The 17,350-nt window shown below is 39.8% G+C and overlaps 1 protein-coding gene across 2 annotated transcripts; it reads right to left on the bottom strand.

Moving 5' to 3' along the window:
• Window positions 1-1,369: 1,369 nt before the first annotated feature.
• Window positions 1,370-6,542, bottom strand: LOC110793295 (uric acid degradation bifunctional protein TTL). Of its 2 annotated transcripts, none has more exons than XM_021998156.2 (6): window positions 6,291-6,542; window positions 6,058-6,149; window positions 5,586-5,643; window positions 5,162-5,263; window positions 3,631-3,787; window positions 1,370-2,073 (listed from the first exon to the last, which is right to left on the bottom strand). In XM_021998156.2, the coding sequence occupies exons 1-6, from the start codon at window positions 6,438-6,440 to the stop codon at window positions 1,613-1,615; spliced, it is 1,020 nt and encodes a 339-aa protein (XP_021853848.1). In that variant the 5' UTR covers window positions 6,441-6,542; the 3' UTR covers window positions 1,370-1,612. The 2 variants fall into 2 exon arrangements, with proteins under 2 accessions (XP_021853848.1, XP_021853847.1); XM_021998155.2 differs by having other exon boundaries at window positions 1,370-2,076; window positions 6,291-6,541.
• Window positions 6,543-17,350: the final 10,808 nt, after the last annotated feature.

Genomic DNA, 17,350 nt, shown 5'->3' on the forward strand with positions numbered 1-17,350 from the left:
ACGAATGGGTGATGGAGCGGAGATGAATTTATTTTTTACCCCATGAGAAGGGGATTGGGAGGAGTGGGGGTGTTTTTATAATTGTGGGTGGCGGGGATAAAAATGAGCATTTTAGGCCGTAGGAGTTTGGAGGCCACGCCCCGCCTCAAACTCATATATAACTGAATAACGTAAATGGTTGGAGTAAGTGTTAGGTGGTCGGGTAATGAAGTATAAGGGCAAGTATTAAGTGAGTATTACTATAGAAGTTAAGGTTGGATGATAATAACTTTATGCTTGCCACAAGTCATGAATGTGGATGAAATAGTTTAGTTTAGGTGCCCTTTTTTGTTTTTTAAAAAATAAATAAATAAGTCATCGAGTGAAGCAATAACACATATATCCATCATTAATTTTAATTAGGAGAATACACATATATAAGCTCTATTTTGATAATAATGGTCTATCATAACAATTTAGATTTCATATAAATTTATATTTAGATTATAAATCGTACATCGCACGGGTATTATACTAGTACTTGAACTAACCTCTAGCTTGGAATGCAGATGATCTACTCAATCTCATTTCGGTTTAAGACATTAACTACTCCGTAGTATGTAACCTAGGCGGTGTCCAATATACGGAGTATTACTTGGAATAATAATAGTTTGAGTTTGGCTTGAATAATTACTTTTAATTATTTTCTCTCCTTAAATTTATTTGGTAATAAAACTAAAATTTCTTGCCATCAACGTAGTGAAAATATAGAAACAATTCAAAAATGTTATTATGTGGTACGCAATAAACATTTGGTTGTTCCAGATATATATAATTACGTAGAATAAAAATTATGATCTAACGGTTAGCTAAGATGATAATGCATCTACTTTACATCTTGTGGTCCCATGTTCAAATCTTATACTCCGTACGAAGTACTCAATAGTAACTATACGGAGTTTTGCACCACATGACACATGAGTTTTATTAAAAAGAGTCTTTTTAATATATTAGTACAAATCAAATTTGGCTATTTCAAGCTCTTTTGGTTTAGTTATTGATGTTTTTGTCTTAAGATTCAATAAAACTACATCATTTAAACGTAGTAAGCTCCCCTATGGTGGGATTAGTTGAGTATTTTAGGTTTACTATATATAGTTTTGGTGGAGTATCGTCATGAATTTGGTTCGTTGATAAAGAATTATACGAGATCGAAATAATTATCAAATTTTCAAATTAACTTAGATGAATTTAATGGAAATCGTACAACAAATCGTTAGACCATCTCCGAAAAGGCTGGACATTCCAGCGATATGCGTGAAAGATATCAATAGCCCACAATGTGCACCAAAAGAACACTAAGACAACCAATGCTGCAACATACGTAGTATACTTCAAATCAAGTGCATTTCTCTATTCATCGGAGAAGAAATCATCTAACTATCCAAGTATACATCAGACCTTAATTCCGTGCTAAATAATTAGCTCTCTGAATTAGGTCTCGAGGTTTAACAGAGTAAAACATTTTACTATTAACAAAAATGAAACCAATTTTCCAATCAGTCTTAACAAACAGCTTTCAGTAGCTCACTAATTCCCTTGTGAGGAAAATAAACCACAAAAGTTTAAATTTCTAGCTTCCACGATAAGTTGAGAACCCGAAAGGAGCTAGCAGCAGTGGCACGTGAAAATGCTCGAACTTCTGGGACTCGGTAATCTGAAACACTATAGAGACGAAAGGAAAAAACCCAGAGGGATTGTACTTGCCTGTGTTGAAACTTATCTTGTATATACCAGGACTTACTGCATCAACAATGTTCATTAATGGGTTACTTCTACCATCATCATCTGTCTTACCAGATCCCACAAGTGTCCAACCACTTGGATCTGATCCGGGAAATGAAGGCCGAGGCTCCGGGCCCCTCCATACATCCAATTGTACATCAATACCTGACCCGGGACCACCACGTGCCATATCGAGGACATGGGTGGTGATGGGTGGCCGGTTCCTCTTTGGAACTTGAGATTTTTTCTCTCCGGAAGATTCAGATTCAGATGCAGGGATGAGATGAGCATTAATCATGGTCAGGCGATCTTCTACAAGTTAAACAGCACATAAATAAGCATCAAGGATTTGTACTATTAACCGTTTTCATTTGTCTAAGCAAGCAGAGAACAGTTTTTATTTGTCTAAGCAAGCAGAGAACATTTTGTAATTTAACTAGAATCAAGATTGATCAAGAGTACTCTGTGCGTTATGAATGGTATGACAATTTACAGTTTCAGTTGTTGTTAAAGGGAGCATGAATACGGCCATGCCCAGGATAATACAGTGCAGTTTGACAGGTGCTGTAGGATTAGAAACTACCTATATCAGATTAATAGGTGTTGTAGTGAACTGATATGGATGTTAGAAATTACACAACAATTAACAATGTAGGGTCAATACACAGATTTTGCTATGTTCATATGTAGAAACAGCGAAATTAATGATAGAAATTTCCATGCTGGGGTTTTACGAAGTCACTCGAACAAGTGGATCCCAGCAGATTTCAGAAGGTTTTATGAAGTCACTCGAAAGAGTGATTTCAGTAGGTTTTATGAAGTCACTCGAAAGAGTAGGATGGCAACTGATGGCTTAATTGATAGGTCCCAGTTTGAGGCATTTCGGAAACAGGTGAGTTGAATGAATAAATGCCAGAATTAAAGTTGCAAAGTTAGAAACTTGGAACTTAGAAGGATTATCTAGAAGAATAGCCGTAGATCCCTCCACTTCTGGAGGCTGAAGCTGATCCATCCAGAGGAAAGGATATTGAACCTCAAGAGGAAATCGGTATATGAAGATTGAGCTGTTAACAGTAGGATACCTTCTTACAATGTTATCTGCACTGTCTTTTCTGATTTCCTAAATCTCACCTTCAGTCCTGGAGGGTCAAGGACGACCCACTTCTAATACACACCTATATAACAAGACTATCAATTGCATCAAGACTTCTCTTTGTCCTATGATGTGGAGGAAATGTTGATGAAAAACTCAGTGCTTTAGTAACTTTTTTTGAATATTCTTTGTAAACAAATTAAAGGTTAACAAATATCTTGAATATTTTTTGTAAACAAATTAAAGGTTTGATCAAATGAACAGCAAGGAGAAGATCAGAGGGATCAACTACTGTGAAAAAGGGGAGCAATCATGTTGGTCTGCTGAGCTCAAATTAGGTTTACAAACCTAGTTAGCAGTTGATAGGAACCTAAAGTGGCTTGTCAATTGAACTAAAAGGAAGGAGATTTTGAGTCTAAATTCACAACAATATGACCATACAGGGGCAGAATAGAACGTCAAACCAGAAGCACACAGTTATGGACAGAATGCATAAGCTTATCTCTTGCCTATTGTTAGAGGTTATTTGGAGCCTCATGCAGCTGCACTTGTGAGTGACATACGTGTATTTGAGGTGATCTGATTTAATCATGACTAAGTAATGGTTAATTACAAATTAACCATCACAGGCAGTCAAACCTCTAACCTGCAAAGTTGGGCAGCTTTGAGGGCAAATTAGGTTTTGATTTGTTCCACATGAGCTAGTATAGTAAATCAAACCATTTAAACCTAGCTACAATCTCACTGTAAAAGCATTTCTAATAACATATTACCATTAGCTTTTGCGGTGACAGATGCAGGTTCATATTCAGTAGCTGCAGCAGGGCTTGATTTTGCTGAGAAGAGTTTGGCAAGACGCAGTTCAGTTATTTTCATCTGTTCCTGGGCTGCTATTTCAAGCTCGACTACAGGCCTGTTTGAGTAGCGCCTCTGTAAATCAGTAAACAAGAGCCATCAACTTCAGAAGTGAACAAAACATACTTCGTATGACTCATACATGTCACCCTAAATATGGACGAATGCTGCTACAATTGGTCTCCTAAAAGCTTAAAGTTTATTTGGAAACTTTGCCCTAATTTCAGATAACAAATGCTTTCTTTTGCAAAGCATGAATGGTTTGCAAATGCAAATTACACGTCTCATACTTTATGTAGACACAACTTCCAGAAAAGCAAAAGCTCGCATCAGCCATATGGTGATGATGTGGAATCTATGTTACTTTGAATCTTGTATTCAACTTAAGTACCCATGTTATCTCAAAAAAAAAAAAACTTAAGTACCCATGTTACTCTGACAAGGATTATTTTGTTGCCCCCAAAACTTTAGTTTTAACTTTTAAGCCAGACACCTCAATTATCTTGATCCCCATATTTGTAGAAAACCTACGAAGACACTCTTGCCAGCTAGTTTCCCTCCTCGACCGTATTCTTTGATTGTCTTTCCTTTGGAGCTAAAAAAAGGGAAGCAAGAGAAATTTATGCCATATCGGATTGAGATAACAAGTCTGACCAGAACCAGACAAAAAGTAATTCTGGAATGTACTATATTATGTATTTGTAATGTTAACAGACCTGCAAAAGTCTTTTATAATTAGGACTATGATTCAACCCTCAAACCTAGGACAAGGTCCCAGTGTCTGATCCGAGGTTTTGAACCTCATTAACTTCCATGTTTCATTCTCTTCCAGTATGTTAGAAAGAAATTTGTTCCGAGCTCCAGTCGGTTAAGTTAAGTGATGCTTTTAGCAAGTATTGAACAATGGAACTTCCAACTCTAAAAGATTACCATGTAACATATTATAATATAGCTATATGATATCAGCAAAAGTAAACATCGTCTCAAGAACAAGATAACTTCCACACTTACCCCCTCCTTGACAAGGAAAAAATTGTTATTTGTTTACCTATTGCTTTTCCTCTTTCTTCTAAAAGTATTCATTTTAGCGTGAAAATTTCTTCGGAAAGCTTTAAGAAATGAATTGAGTTCAAAAGAACTGTTATTTGCTATGTCCAAAATTAGAACGTTGAGCTTGGGAAAATATTATAGTTTCAGCAGAATGTTAACTTAATCAAATAATAGTAAAAGAACCAAGCAACAAGCCAGCAACACACCTTAATCTTCCCTAACAATAGAATAATAAGTTATATGAAGTACATAGTTAGTTGAACATGTCCTCAAATTCAGAATAGACGATCCAATGAAATTCAAGAAGTTGCGATCAATCCAAAATCTATTAACATTAGAATTTAAGAAACTAGCTGTAAGACAAGCTTTCCTTTACAAAAGTTTAAAAAGGAACTTCACCTTCAATTCAGCCAGAATTTCTGCAGTACTCCTCCCTGATGCACAAATAAGAAAGACAAACCCAAACTTTAGCTTATATTGGGCATTCCACTCGGCCAGTTCCTGCCCAACACAAGTACAGATACCAGGAGTAAACACCAAACAACAAAAATTCACAGATCCAGCACACATAAACACCAAAATAAGAATGGTAAGTAAAAATTTGATATGCCATAGTTATGTTGTCTGTAGTACAAATGATCGATTATACAGTGAATTCTTATGATCAACCTACCAGGTAATTCACCAGACAGGTGGTTATCATACGGAATTTGGATCACTATACACTTTACTTTCTTTTCTTTTTTTGAGGGGACAATAGACTTTACTTTGCTAACTTGAACTTAGTACATTGTCAATAATTTACAAATTGAAATATATAAACCTGTAATGTAGTGGATGTAGCTGATTTCATAGCAGTTGACTGCTCTCCCTTGCTCCACCTGCCGAGCCATATTTTCACATTAGTTATTAGTGAATGTAGTATATAAAACAAACAAAAAAAGGGAAGTGGAAGTGGAAACGGAAACATACAATCCAAGAGAGCTTTGCCAACCATACATAGTCTTACTCAATGTGAAAGTAATGTTCAAGCAGCATAAACCCCAATCAAACCCTTCATTCGGAAAGCCTATCTCTCTCGGGAATTAGGATCACAAACTAATCTTACTAGTTATGATCCCACTATCCTCATTAATCCAAATTAACAGGTCTTCTAATCAAGCAATTACACAATCAAAAGCATCTAAAATTGATTAAATCGGCTAGAACCCATAAAAAGCTAATAAAACATTCTTTGAAATTAATTGCAAATTCACACACTCTTCATAACTAAAGAGGAGAGAAAAGGACTCAACTGGGCACTGGTCTCACTGCCATGTGAGGAGGAAGGAGATTGACCAATCTGAGGATGAGCTGAGAACGCTTCAAGCCATCCACAAACATCAATCTACAACATTAATAATCAACAAATACATCAACCAAAAATTGTTGATCAATAATTGTCAAAAAAAAAAATTGTTGATTAATTTGAAGATAATTGCGAAAAAGGAAAGAATTTGAGTAAAGCCCAGATGGGTAAAAGAGAGACCTTGTTGAACCAGATGTCTCTAGCAGCTTCAACGGCGTGATTAAGATGGGAAAAGGGGGATAAAGCAGTCATTTGTTTAGCGAACTTGGTGCTGCCACAACATGCTACTAATTCTTCTTCTTCTACAGACCATCTTGCTAAAGACTTCATTTTTCCAATTATCAGTAGAATCTATACACTATCTCTCTCTTTTGATCGACTTCCGTTGCTCTCCCTTGGTAATGACGTAATGTATGCTTCATGTTACATGTTGGTCTCAGGTTGATTCCTCGGTCTAGTAACTATAGTTGGGTCGGGTTGGTCCTTACTGAGGTTCAGGACTTCATGGTTCTACTCCCTCCGTCCCGGAATACTTGACCTGTTTTCTTTATCGGCCGTCCCTTAGGCCCCATTTGGTTCAATATTAGTAAAGGAAGGGAAGAGAAAGGAAGAGAAAGGAAAGGAAATAAAATATATTTTTCCATGTTTGGTACGATAAAAGAAAAGGATAGGAATCCCATGTTTGGTACAACATTAGTAAAAGAAGAGAAGGGAAAAAAAGAAAAAACGTGTGTTTAAGCTTTAATATTTTGTTTGACAGATATAATTTTTTCTTTCCTTCCAAATTTCTCCAATTTTGGGAGGAAAGGAAAGTGAAACTTTTATACAGTGAGCTTTCCTTCCAATTCTCTTCATTTCCTTTCACTTCCCATACAATTTCCTGAACCAAATATAAGAAACTTTATTTTTCCTTCCCTTTCTTTTCTTTTTCCTTCCAATTCCTCCCAACCAAATAAAGCCTTAATACTTGACTTGTTTCTAAAAATGGAAATATTCTAACAATATTATATTATTTCTCACTCCACCCCTACTAACCCACCTACCCCTACTCCATACAAAAAGTAATTAAAAATTCAACCCCTACTCTCCCCCAACCCCACCTCTTAACCCACCTCCCACTAACTACATTAAAATAATACCCCACTATCAACTACTAACTATTAAATTAAATAAGTCAATTCAAGTCCCTTAAACTCTGTGCCGGTCAAACCGGGTCGAGTATTCCGGGACGGAGGGAGTAATTTAGAAGAGCACAGTTGTTGTTTATGCCAAATTTCGTATGGACGACCTTTCACTGGAATACTGATGACTAGACTAAATCGACTAAGTAAATGACAAGAAATAAAGGACAAAAAATAAAGGCAGACGAGACACGAGATGATAACGCGGAAAATCCAAAAGGGATAAAAATCGCGAGTGGTCATAAGTCCACAAATCCACTTTGTTATTGGCATAAAAAGCCTAGGTGAGTACATGTACCATATTTATTGGCGATTTTAGCGAATGAGGACGTCAAATAAACGCCCGCATATTTATAGGAAAAGTCGATATTGCCCTTTAAAAAAAACTCCTACCCCATTACCCCTCTCCCCTTCACGGCTTCACCCTTCCGTAAACCACTCGTTGCTCCCTCCGGCCAAGCTTTACCATCGACGTCGTGTCCCAGACCCAACCCAATCGCTGCTCAGAAAACCCCACAACCCGCCGCGCCGCCGTATCCCGGGCCCAACTCACTCGCTGCTCAAAAGGCCCGCCGCGCCACCTGATTGTCCCAGAAACCCTCGCTGATTCGGTGTAGCAGCGCGGAGAAGAGGACGCAAGAGGAGTAGCAGATCACCGAATAACAGAAATGCAAGAGGAGGAGAAGAGTACTTGACGCGAGCTGGAAAAGCAAAGAGGAGAAGTCGCCGAAGATATCCACTTTAGCCGCCTGTGCCGCCCCTGCGTAAGGTTCTTTCAATTTTTTTTGTTATAGTTGCGCAGGGATGCCGCCCAGAATTGGCGTCCCTGACCTTGGTTGTGCCGCCCAGTAAAAGCGGCGGCGACCATGGTCCAACCGCAGATCTTGGGCGGGTGAACCATGGTCACCGTCGCTTTGACTGGGCGACACAGCCAAGGTCAGGGCCGCCAATTCTAGGCGGAACCCTCATTTCAAAAAAAAAAATTTGAAATTTGAAAAATTTGCAACTTCCATTCTTGAGATTTTTTTAAAAACAATTATTTCGTTAATACGTAAATAAATTCTGGAATTTTTAGAATTTTCTATAACTTAAATATTTAAAATTTTGTGAAATTTCATATTATTTTTGAAAAAGTTTATAAAAAATATGGAAATTAGATCTTATTGATTTTGTGATATTTGTTATTTTTTTTAAAATTATGATAATTAGTTTTTGTGATTTTTCATACTCTGTGTATATTTTTTTTAATTATGGAAATTAGTTTTTCTGTTTTAATTAAATAATTAAAATTATTTTGTAATTGTTGTTGAAAATGTTGAAATGATTATGAAGTGTTTATTTGTGGTAGAGTTTTAAAAGGGCACAACCGTCCTTCCACATAAAATACGCGGGCGTTTTTAGCGAATGAGGACGTCGAATAACGACACACTTATTGTATTACTCCCTCCGTATTTATTTAAGAGATACACTTGGTCGGGCACGGGTATTAAGAAGAAAGAATTGAATGAAATAAAAATAATAAAGCAAGTGGGGTTGAGTAATATTTAATAAGTAAACAAGTGGGGACCATGTAATTTTGGGGGGTGGAAGTGGGGTGGGTAAATTAGATGTATTACTTAATTAGATGGTGGGGTTGATAGGTTACTAAAAATGGCAAGTGTATCTCTTAAATAAATACGGCCGAAAAAGGCAAGTGTATCCCTTAAATAAATACGGAGGGAGTAGTTTTTTTTTTTGACAAGAGAACTAGAAAAGCAAAAGAAACAAGATAAAAACAAACTAAACCCACTAGACTTAGAACCTATGCCGAATAAGTTGACGACGACGAGCCGAAGTAGCCAACAAATGAGCTGGGCGAACATCCTGACGAGAAACCTTGCGGGCGGAGAACCAGGCCAAAAAAGAAATCATATCCCGCAACTCCTGCAGAGCCCAAGCAACCACCATAGGACCGTCCCGAGAAGTCAACAGAAGATCAACCAGACAGGCTGAATCCGAGGACAAAAGAACGTTAGAAAACCCACGCCAAATGGCCATTCTCATACCCCAAAGACTAGCTGATAACTCTGCCTGAAAAGCAGAAGTCATGACGCAGGCCTGAGCCCCGCCTCCAACCTGGCGAAGAGTGCCCGGATCCTGAAGAATCCAACCTAACCCAGCTGCATTAGAAGTAGAATCCCAAGCCCCATCAGAAACAAGATGAATACTATTAGAATCCCCAAGCGGAAATTGCCCAGGTAGAGACATAGGCGCAGAAGAACTATGATGACAACGAAGACGAACAAAGCGGGCAGCAGCACGGACTTCAAAACACCGCGACTTCCAGGAAGTCACTAAAACTGTCAGCGCACCTGGATCCCAAGCCGCATCTCTAAACCTGATATTATTTCGCAGAACCCAAGTAGACCAAAGAACAGAAATGAAATGGTCTAAAAGCGCATAACAAGACCTAGCAGAACAGCAAGAAGACATAAACTCCAGACACCAACTCTCGAGAGACCCGGACGCAGATGGCAAGAACAGATGCAGAGGCGTGGAAGCCCAAAACTGACTGATCAAAGGACAATCCCGAAACAAGTGTTCTGAGTCTTCCAATGATTGATGACAAAACGAGCAAGTCGGATCGGCTGGAACTCCCCGGTTCTGGATAACGGAAGCCAACGGGAGACCATGACGAAGCAGTTTCCAGTAGAAAACTTTGAGTTTAGGCAGAATCTTCAAACCCCAGAAATGTTTCCACCAGGACGCCGGTGGAATCGAGTAGTTGGAAGCCACATTGTGATGGGAACTCATAAGCATAGCGTAAGCCGAACGGACCGTGAACTTCCCATCCTGGGAAAGCTTCCAGAAAGTGTAGTCGGCCATCGGGGACGATGGACGTTCCAAAGCCAGGATTTTCCGAGCTGTAACGTCATCAAAAAGATGATGAACCAGCTCCACATTCCACGCGTAAGAACGCGGATCAAGCAAAGAGGAAACATGAGTCGGCATAACCGGCTCAACGCTAGACGGTTTAAAACGAACCAAAGAGCTTGAAACCCAATGTAACACCCCAACAATTCCCATTTTCTAAAATAACCCTTCTTAAATATAACTGTAGGGAATTATCAAAGTATTATCGCCCGTGTGAAAACGTAACGGCTTATTCAGAATTTTGCAGCGGAAAACATAAAACTAACTTTTAGGTTCATAAATAATCTATTACATATTAGGTCCAAAACCAATTAACTGAAATAAGGAAACACGAATAGTACGACAAATTTCAAATCCAAGTTAACAAATCAAATCACTTAATTAAACAAATATAACTACAAGCTCTCTAATCCCGATCCCAATGATGCATCATCTTCAAACCTGTAGATGGGCAACGCTTATTGATCCTTAGAGACTGCTCACCAAAGATGGGTCATCACAGGATCAATAGGCATAGGCATGATCAACACACACAAACAAAGCACGTAATCAGCAAAGCTGAGTACTACATACTAAAGCAATAATAATCCTAACATGATACTATTAAACATAATTAAGGGCAGACAAAGCATGATAATCTGACGACCATACTTAACTAGACTAGGCTAGACTGGACTAGATTTTTATAACAATAATATTATTTTAATTGAAATAGGCAATGGACCGAGTTTTCTAGCTAGAAGTCTTCACTAAGGAAGACGAGGTACGGGCGCGACTCCGTAACCTCAGTGACCTGCGATATCGAGGAACGTTTGACTAAAAATAGGACGCGGTGATCAATCCGGTCCGAATGAAAGGCCATGGGCTACCACCATGAACCCCAACTCCTGTTTGTCCGTCACTTTAGACGTGCACAGTCTAAAGCTATTGCTACTCAGTTTCACTTTACATGATTTACAAATTGACACCCTGTTATGACTCAACAATCACATAAGGCATACAACTCACATTTATTTACAACTGCTTTTATCTTGGAATTAATTAAGTGATCACAAAGGCATCAAACAAGACTCATTCCAATTAACTCCAATCTTTCCTTTAATACTGATCAACCCTGTATGTGGGTATAAGGTTTCAACTTACTAAATAAGGTCCTCCGCCCTCATAAAGTAGTGAAAAGCTAAAAGGGAACAACAATCAACTGATCTGAATTATATATAAGTAATCTAGTGTTCCCAATCAAACATGTTTGCATCAATCATCCATACTAACATGTTAAAATCCTCAAAATGCAATATAGGTTTAATATGTCCATCCAACAGTATTAAACATGCAATTTCAACCTGACTAAGTTCATCAACAATATCAACATAACCAAGTTTATCAACAATTCAACATGGTTTCAACAATTAGCACACATTCCAAGCACACAGGTATGTACGTACCTTGTGTAACAAATTGATAGGCCACTTTAACACTTTCAAAAGTCGCCTAGAGAGAATTCTCCGCCTAAAGCAACCAATAAAGATTCCCAATCAACTTCTAATAACTCACAACAATAACAAAGCATTCTAAATACATCCTAAACATATTTAGAATTTTCCCCAATATCAAAACTTAAACATTTGCTTTCCTAGCATCATAATTATTGAACTAGTGATTGAAATTCGTTGAAAACTTTTTGCAAACATCGTACTTTAAATTTTCAGCAATATAAATTCATTTAAAAGCTTCACCAAGGTCAATCTACGTTCCTAGTATCTCAAAACAACCAATTCAATAATTCATACTCAACCTATCATGATTAATAATCATAAAAGCCTTGAATTTCATACTTTAAACAATAAAAAACCAATATTTCAATGTAATTAGATAATCTGAAAATTAATAACTTTATTATAAAATTCATATAATCTTAAATTTATAATTTAAATCACAAAACCCATAACTTTAATTCAAGAAAACATAATTCAAATTAATAAATCATGATTAAGCCCTAACTTAATTTTAATTAATCAAAACTGAAAATTAATTCGTTTTTAATATCAACACCAAATCTGAAAATCATATTCAAACCATAAAGATTATAAATTTAATTCAAGAACATAAATCAAATTATTAAAACATAATTAAACATTAATTAGTTTTAAGGGTTTAGAAATAACCAAAAATGGGAGAGAGGGAGGTGCTGGCCGGCGGGCAGGGCGGCGCGGCAGCAGAGATGGGCGGCGGCACTGGTCGGAGGAGTGCGGCGGACGGTGGTGTTTGCACGGTGGTTGCCGGTGGTGTTGTGCAAGAAAGCAAAACACGGTTAAGGGGCAAAAGGGAAGGACGAAGCAAGAGGTGAGAGAATGAGAGATACCGGCAGCTGGGCAGCGGTGTTGAACGCGGTTGGTGGCACGGCTGGCGCTGCACGGTGGGCGGTGGTGGTCGCAGCTCGGTGGCGGCTGACTCACGCAACAGAACCACGAGCATTAGGGAGGCGAGAAACGAAAGGGACAACAAATCAAGAAAAGGAAAACCGAAAGGAAGAAGAGATTACCGACGACGAGGACGGTGGTCGCGGCGGCGATAGGTGGTCGGCGGCTGGGCAGCAGCAAGGAAAGCAGCGTGAGGGAGAATTGAAGGAGGGGGTTCTGTTCTCTTTTTCTTTACGTGAAATTGAGGAGGGAAAGGGTTTTGGGGTTTTTGGTTTTTCACGTGAAATAGAAAGAGGATGGAGTAAAGTGTTATGGCTTTTTGTTATTTTGGGCTTCACCCAATTGGGCTAGAGTTAGGATTTAGTTTAGAACTTGAATCAACACCGCTTAGGATTGTTTTCTAAATTCAATCGAACGTGTTTTTGTAATTCTAATTCTTTTCAACGGAAAATTCTAAAATTATTTTTGATTTCATAAATCGTTGAAATATTTAAAATATATAAAAATAAATATTCGTTAATTACATATTTATTTCTAAAATTCGTAAATTCTATTTAAATATAATTAACTATATGTTAAAATACATTAATAAAATTTATAAATTTACGGGGGATTACACCCAAGCATCCTGCAGAATCCGAATTCTATTCCCTAAACCAGGTTTCCAAGAAATCCCCTGGTCTAAGACCTGGATTCCTTGAACGAGACTCCTAAAACCCCAAGATGGCCGTGATCCCGGGTTTCTCGCCCCTGACAAGGACAAGGAAGGGTACCGGGCTTGAAACAACCGAGAAACTAGCAGTTGGGGATGATGAACAATTCGCTAGGCATTCTTAGCCAAAAGGGCTTGGTTGAAAGTACTAATCCGACGAATACCAAGACCTCCCATACCCTTTGGAAGATGCAAAATAGAAGACGGAATCAGCGATATCCCCCGCATTTGGGGCGACGATCGCCACCAAAAGCGAAGGCACAAATGATCTATCCCGTCACAAATCGACTGAGGGATTTTAAACACTGAAAGGACATGAGTGATTGAAGCGACAAGAACAGAGTTTATGACCACAAGTTTTGCCGCTGCCGAGAGGTAAAGGGCCGAGAAATTCGCAATTTTCCGAGCAATACAATCCACAAGACTATAAAACGAAGCGCACTTAGCGCGACCCAAATCCACCGGAACCCCCAAATAAGGGCCCAGGGAAGGACGCTGACCCAGGCGCAAGGAACTAGCCAGGAAATCACGATAGTCCTGAGGAGTGTTTGGACTAAACTTGACAAAGGATTTCTGATAATTAATCACCTGACCCGATAAAGAACTGAACTCTGAGATCACTGAAATGACCTGGGCACAAGAGTCAGGAGACACCCGAAAGAAAAGAAGTGAATCATCTGCAAAAAATAGGTGAGAGATTGACGGAGCTCCACGGGAAATAGAAATTCCCTCAATGAGATGCAGCCTCTCAGAACGACGAAGAAGAGCAGAGAAAACCTCCATACACAGAACGAACAGGTAAGGGGACAGAGGGTCCCCTTGGCGTAACCCACACTTTGGAATGAAAGCCCGAGAAGGTTCCCCATTCACCAGAACCTGGTACGAAACTGTTGTAACACACTGGCGTATGACAGAGACCCAGTAAGGAGGAAAACTAAAAGCCTCCAAAGCTTGAAACAAGAATTCCCAGCGAACCCTGTCATAAGCTTTATTCATATCGAGCTTAACAACTGCAAATAATTTCTTCCTAGCTGAGATCCTATTTACAAAGGACAGAAGCTCATGAGTAATCAGGCATTCGTCTGACATCAGGCGGTCTGGCACAAACGCATTTTGAGTAACAGAAATCAGAGAGGGTAAAACAGAACGCATGCGGTGAGTCAGACATTTAGCAATGCATTTATAAATGACATTACATAACCCAATAGGACGAGACTGGGAAACATGCGAAGGACTCTGTGTCTTAGGTAAGAGAACCAAGAAGGTACGGTTCCAATCCTTAAGCATAAAACCATGAGCGAAGAAAAACTGCACAGCACTAATAACCTGGGGGCCTACCAAATCCCAATGAGTTTTAAAAAAAGCCGCAGAAAACCCATCCGGACCTGGAGATTTATTGTCGGAAATGTTGAAAATGGCAGAACAAATCTCCGTCGGGGAAAAGGGAATCATCAAGAAGTCCTTATGATCCTGAGACAAAGTGGAAGCTGGAGCTGTTCCCAATCATAAACAAGCGGTTCTGAAACTGGCTTGTGCACTTCATACAAGTCTGAATAGAAATCTGAGATAAGGGTACGAAGAGCAGGAGGCGAAGTAATCCATTCACCTGAAATATTCTGCAGATTGGAAATATTGTTCCTGCGCCTACAGGCCTGAACTGAAGCAAACAGAAGCTTAGAATGGCAATCTCCCAGGGAATCCCATTTGACCTTAGAACGCTGACGCCAATAAAGGAACGTTGCATGAGTCCTAGCCACACACTCATCTTTCGTTGTAATGAAAAGAGACGCTGCAGGACCTGGAGTAATGGAATTTGCCGCCGAAACCAGAATAGATGAGAGATCCCGCCAATTAATACCCCAACTCCTTCTGTTGCAAACACACCAGTCCAACAAGAGATGACGGATTTTGATCAATTTGGTTTGCAGAGTGTACATAGGGGAACCCACATACCTACATAGGAAAACAGAGCTAATGAATTCAACCACTGGTTTGGCCTCAAGGCACCAGTTTTCAATGCGATACGGACGAGAAGAGCGAGGAACTGAGTCCTGACGTAAAATAATAGCTGCATGACCCGACAGGAAAATAGGTTGGTGAATCAGGGAAGCGTCAGGATGATCTGTTAACTAATTCCCAGAAGCGTAGGCCTTATCCAACCTTTGGAATGAGAGAGTGTGGTCACGATGATTGTTAGTCCAGGTATAAGGGCACCCCGAAAATGGAATATCCAACAACCCATTATCAAGGCGCCATTGCATAAATGAATGACGACCCGGAATATTCGATGACCCTCCAAGTTTATCATCTAGAAACTCAACTTGATTGAAATCCCCAATAAGGACAATATTTGGATACTGAGATAAAATCGCAGAAATTTTATCCCAGACCAAAGCTCTATCAACTAAATGAGGCGCTCCGTACACAAACAACATGTAGCTTATTTCATTAATTACATTCGAAAATTTACAGAGAACAAAGTTGCTACAAACTAAAACAGGCACCATTTGTACATCAGAAGACCACAAAAGCACTAAACCCCCGCTTAACCCTTCTGCACCAACCCCACAAAACCTGCAAAAGGAAGGGAAACCAGCTTTTGACGAGCACTATCTACAGATAACATAGTTTCCATGAGAAAAACAACATCTAAACCAAAAGAACGGACTAAGAAAGCCAAATAAGGAACTTTAGGGGAGTCCGTTCCACCCAAACCCCTACAGTTCCATGAGCAGATCTTCACTTAACCACTGGTGGCCCATCTGGAAGGACCACATTACCGATACCAGTACTAGACCCCACAGAGGGGCTTCCCTTTGCCGTATCTGAACCTGCATTCTGTTTCCTTTTCTTTAAAGGCAACATAAAAGGACAACAAGAGAGAGAATCATCATCATCCCCCTGCACAGCTGAATTACCAGGGAGTTTACGCTTTGCAGGACAAATTTTTTTCACCCACTTCCAAACACGATCCCCTTTTCTTGACAATGACAACTTCAAATGGTGACTTCCCTTTGGCCGAACTGGGAGGTGATTCGTAGGAGAAAGTAGAATCAACAACAGACTCGGAACTCTCTGCCGGTGAAGAAACAGGGGAGTAATCCATCGGAGCCACACCGTCATCAACCGGAGAGTGGATTTCAGACTCGACGGCAGCAATGTCGTTGTGGTTGTTGTTGTCGTTGTTGACCACCTGAAGAACTTCTGAATCTTCCGTTGGAGAGAGATAATCACTTGCCGAGTGATAGAATTCGAAAGCCGCCGAGGAAGAATTTGCTGTATAGCCGGAATTGTTGTCCGCCACCGTCGGAAAGGAGGAAGCCAGCGACGGTGAGGGAGAATGGATGAACTGGGGGCTGCGATCTGGTGAATTCGGCGGAGTGAGAGTGGCGTCACCCCCAAAGACCAATGGATCTAACCTAGACCCGAATGGAGATGGGAAAAACGGACCGCGAGAGAGGATGCCGGATCCGGAAGTTAAGAACCCGGATTCGGATGCTGGAAACCCCGGAACACGCGGACCTGGATCTAACAAAGGGAGACCCAAAACCATATCCGGCCCAGAATGAGGTGATGGGTTAAAAACCGGAACCCTTTGGTCTGCTGAATTGGGAGGAGAAGGAGAGGAATGCCTACCATGCCAGTTACTTGGGCCGGCCCCATAAGGATCATGAAAGTAAGGCCCATAAGTGAGAACTCCAGCTGAGGACACATACACACCAGGCTCATAATTAAAGTTGGGCCCAAATTGTAGAGACTGGCCCAATTGAGAAGATTGATGATCTAAAAAAGGATTTGAATGAGACAAGAATCCCGTAGAAGATATTGCATCACCAACTGACCCAAAGTCATCAACATGCACACCCTGTGGACTGATGTGGGCTTCGGTAGAAGAGACACGAGGCCTCTTTCTACTTTCAACAAAAGAGGCAGTTGCAGGGATACAGGGCTGTTCATGCAACGTGTTAATCACAGGAGACGTACCTTCAGATTGGAATGGTTGACCCAGAACCC

Source organism: Spinacia oleracea, chromosome 2 (genome assembly GCF_020520425.1).
Source record: "Spinacia oleracea cultivar Varoflay chromosome 2, BTI_SOV_V1, whole genome shotgun sequence".
NCBI classification, from domain to species: domain Eukaryota; kingdom Viridiplantae; phylum Streptophyta; class Magnoliopsida; order Caryophyllales; family Amaranthaceae; genus Spinacia; species Spinacia oleracea.